This window comes from Halyomorpha halys, unplaced genomic scaffold (genome assembly GCF_000696795.3).
Source record: "Halyomorpha halys isolate HHAL.00 unplaced genomic scaffold, Hhal_1.1 Scaffold283.1, whole genome shotgun sequence".
In the NCBI taxonomy this organism is placed as follows: Eukaryota; Metazoa; Arthropoda; class Insecta; order Hemiptera; family Pentatomidae; genus Halyomorpha; species Halyomorpha halys.
This window is the reverse complement of record NW_027113072.1, coordinates 306,243-310,768: the sequence shown is the minus strand read 5'-3', so window position 1 is coordinate 310,768 and position 4,526 is coordinate 306,243. Positions and strand designations below refer to the sequence as shown.

Below are 4,526 nucleotides of genomic sequence, written 5' to 3'. Positions count from 1 at the left end.
ATATGTTTTTAATTTAATATGTTCTTAGTGCAGATGTATCGTTCGTACAAAGGCAAAATCGGCGTATCTTTGGGTTTCGTTATCTTGATTTTTTTCGTACGTCATAATTATTATAAAACGGGAACCTTTTTCATCCGTATCTCATGGATATTTTCATATACGCAACTTTAGTATAGTATCAACGATATATGGTTGCATAATTCATTAATTGATACAGTACAAAAATGGGAAAAACATGTTTACAGAAATTTAAGCCAGGAGTAAATATACTAAAAGGAGCTTTAAAAGAAAACCCTTAAAAAATAGGGTTTAATTCAGAACATTGAACGTTTTAATCTTAAAAGAGAATATATACGATGTAAATTAATAAAATACCTTATGTATATTTATGAAATACTTTTATTTTTTTTATAAAAACTTAAATAAAAAAGTTTGAAATGAATTTCTAGATTATTTTATCTCTGAGTATTAATTAACTTTACTGAATCGAACTTTAATAAATTCCAGACTGCTTAGAATCATGAATTTTAAGAGGACTGAAAAACAATTTATTCTAAGAATCGTTTTATGAACTCTTAATCAAACTTCACCCTTCTCAGTAACTTCATCATTTTAGTAAGCCTCGCAACTGGCATTTTCTGCAAGCATTTTAATGAAATTTGTTTTTTTTTTTTTATTTGTTCATATATATTCTATTTTATTTGACACTTTCTGTTTTTGCTTTAACTATTGAACCATTCGCTATATTGAGATACCCTCAGAGGTATTTTGATATTATCTACAGCACACTTTTATCCTCCTTGTTTTATAAGATTGAGAATACTGCCAGGTATTATGATTTAACTTCACTTTCATTCTAGTTCATAACCTCATGTTTTCTGTCACCTTTCGTCGATTTGTTATATGGAATGTTCATATCTTTCATAATGATTATATGTTATCAATGATGTCAAGGAGGTGGTCTTATTGTGGCAAACTAGAACATGCTTTTATTATGATGATGTGCTAAATATTTGTATAGATAAATAACAAAGTCTAAATCTACAAAAAAAAAAAAATGGAAATTTTTGATAAATTTCTGATTTTTTGGTGTACCGAAAATGAATTCCGTTTTCTTCAGTCGCATAGAGGATAATCCTCGGTATTTTTAATGTAAATTTTGTACATTCATAAAAATCTGAACATCTTTCCTATATATAATTCTTCAATCGATGATCTTAAAATTTCTATGGCTCAAAAAAACGTTCAAATATGTTAAAGTCTATTTCCAGCTATCAGAAAGACAAAAAATAAATTGTAAAATCATCAAATCAAATTTTTTGTTGATCTCTGTAAATTAGTGATTATTCATTGCCTATAAAAAATACATTATTTTTTGTATTGCATTGTATTTATTGTTTTATTTCTTTTTATTAAGTGATAATTTTTATTGCAGGTGAAGACACTGAAGTGCGGTTCAGTGTGAGCCCTGGAGGTGGCGACACGGGGTTTTCCGAGTGGGCTAAGGCTATGAAAATGGTTGCAAGGCTACCTGACGGTGTGCCGTCGCATTTCAGAAAAACAGTGAGTGATTTTTATTATCTTTCATTGGATTTAACCTTTTTATCCTTAGTAGGAGTCGTTGTGTTTATAAAAATTGTTTAGCGGGTTTATTCACTCTGAATAAATCGAGCAGGCTGTGGTTTTATCGAGCAGGTTCTGATTTTAATCCAGAATTCGCATGAATTCGGAATTGTACTTCAAGGAGGAAAAGAGGGGCCTTTATATGGGCCATGCTAATTCCTTACGTGGAATGTGAATCAATGCCTCGACGGAAACGTATTGAAAAGCCATGATATTGAGAGTCGGTTCGAAGGGTCAGTGAAATGCAACTCAATACTGCCTCTTTACCTTCAAAAACCCATTGTAAATATAAGTAGAGATGAGGTTTTGAGGTAAATAGAATGCAAAAACAATAGATAACATTTTATGAATACTGCAAATTTTGTCCTTAGGTCTATTCGAATAATAATTCGAGTTATGGGTACTCAACTGATTAGGTTATTTGAAATTATAGTTTGATTCGATGGGAGCAGTCGTGTGAGATTACAATTAAAAAAAAGTTCCACACAATAATGAACAAAGAAAACGTTTTTTCCTCAAATAACTGAAAAATGAATAATTATCATTTCAAATAACTACTTAATAAGAAAAGAAACCCCCTGCTTGTTCAGGCTGAATTATAAAACTTTCAGTTCAGGAAGGAATATCTAAAAAATTGTATACGTGCATCTCACGACCTGACTTACCACCTTGTACTATTAGTACAAGAGTCGGGGAGAAAAAAAGGCAGTTATTTCACCTCAAATTTTGATTAATTTAATGAAAACTATGTGTAATTACTAGCCAACTATCAGAAGGGGGAATACATAATGGTGGCCGCTTCAATTTGTTAAAAAAAATTAAGTTTCATTCGGGCCTGCATGTCTTTAAAACTACCAACAACACTGGACAACCTAAGAAGCCATTATTTATAGGAGAGTAAATTTTCTAAAATATAAGCCGTGATAAACCTATTTACGTTCAATAGTTCTCGATATAGATTTTTTAAAACACCATAAATGTTCTGAAAATCAATAGTGAGTGAATTTATTTTGAGAAATGGATATTTCAAAAACGATTCGGCATGCAGATGCATATTAGCAATCAAATCAAAGTTAGTTGACTACTATAAAGTAATTCATGATATTTATCTTCGTAGATGTAGTAGTTTTCGTTATATTTAACAAAATAAATTCACAAAATGTTGATTTCTTGTTGTTCCGACAAACATTTTGACTTATGAAAAAATATATCTCAAGAACTAAAAGACGTATAGATGTCTGCCAGCACTGAAATTAAAGGTAATTCAACCTACTATGAAGTATTTTCTCACCCGTGTCTTCGTACGGGTAGTAGTTTTTATGAAATTCACATATGATTATAATTTTTTTCCGAACAACTATAAATCAATTTATTTTAGCCATTATCATTAAAACTATTGCTCCTGCGAATAGTACTTAATAGTACGTTTAGCTAGCTTTAATGTAAGTTCTGGCAGACATCTGTACCTCTTATGGTTTTCGAGATATAGATTTCTCAAAATAAATTCTCTATTTATTTTTTAGTGCATTTTTTTAATGAAATGTTTCTTTATCTAAAAAGCTCTATCTTGAGAACTATTGAACGTCATATCTCTATTATTGCTCATATTTTATAAAATTTACTCTCTTTAAATGACGTCCTCTTAGGTTTTCCAAAAGGAGTATAAACAAAAACTAATAATTTTAATATTACCTATAATAAAAATATATAATCACCTATATCACAAAACGTATAATAAAATTTCTTACTTAGTAATACCTTCTGTTCACTGTCATGTAATGGACTAATTTACTTTTTTGTAAAAGGTCCATTCAGAACTCCACCCAATACTACCTATTATGCTTTATCATATTCCAGAAAAAAGAAATAATAGTAATTGCTCTATTAAAAATAAAACAACAAATTATTATATCAGACATAAAAATACGTTTTATAAGGAAATGGTATAAAAATGATTTCAAATCATTAATCAACATAGAATAACAGGATGAAGTTTAGAAGTATAGCATGCCGTTTTTCAATTTTAGGCACTTTTTTTTTTTCAAAAGTGATATAGGACCGTCGCTCCCCGGGGGTCTTAGTGGGGCTGGTCCGGCGGGGAAGGATTGTCTTTTCTTTTTGTGTTATGTCAGTGAGATTGTGACATGTCGTTCATCGACCAACTTACTCGCTATAATTGTCTGTTTGTGAAAAGTGAGATAAGTAAGGCTACCACAGAGGTCGGGAGTGGAGGGTTGCATGCCATTTTTAACTCATGTTTTTTAGACATTTAGTTTGAAAGATATAGAGCTCTAAATGAAAAAATATTTCGTTTAACGTTTCGAACCTGCCGCCTTTTTTATATGGATGACATCGGGCTCTTTCAGCTATTAATGAGTTCTCTAGGAACCCTGAGGAAGATTCTAGACGAAAGGATACATGGATGGATATGAGGCTGATGGTATGACAGATAACGCTTAGACCATTCTGGACATTAAAAACTAGAGACTACTGGCCGCTTTATTCCCTAGCGGAGTGTAGCGCCAGTTAATAAGAAGAAGATAAACAATATTAAAGGAACTTGAGAAAAAGTTTTTTAGAAAATTCGGCATTTAAGCCCTTTCTGAATATTTCAATAAAGATAACACCTAGCCTATATTAATGACTACTTGAATGTACATTAATGTACCGAGTTTATTAAAAATAATTTGAACCGTTTTCGTGAAAATCGAAAAAAAAATGTATACTATACAGTCCAGCCAGTTGATTCAATTGAAAACGTTGCTATAACATCCCAGGTTTTCATTTACAGAATTCAGCTCATCCCACTCCTTTTTTTTCTGATCCCTCTAAAACAGAAAATAGATATGAATGGAATATGGTCCGGGTGCGGTAAAAAAAAACTCAAATAGTAAATAATTATA

At 30.9% G+C, this 4,526-nt stretch overlaps 1 protein-coding gene across 2 annotated transcripts in view; it reads left to right on the top strand.

Moving 5' to 3' along the window:
- LOC106680719 (TBC1 domain family member 30) overlaps positions 1–4,526 on the top strand; it is a 499,453-nt gene that overhangs the window by 188,701 nt on the left and 306,226 nt on the right. For both annotated transcript variants that reach the window (XM_067050693.1, XM_067050694.1), the window contains one exon: positions 1,436–1,563. In XM_067050693.1, coding sequence (XP_066906794.1) covers positions 1,436–1,563 — 128 coding nt within the window. The remainder of the gene's footprint in view (positions 1–1,435; positions 1,564–4,526) is intronic.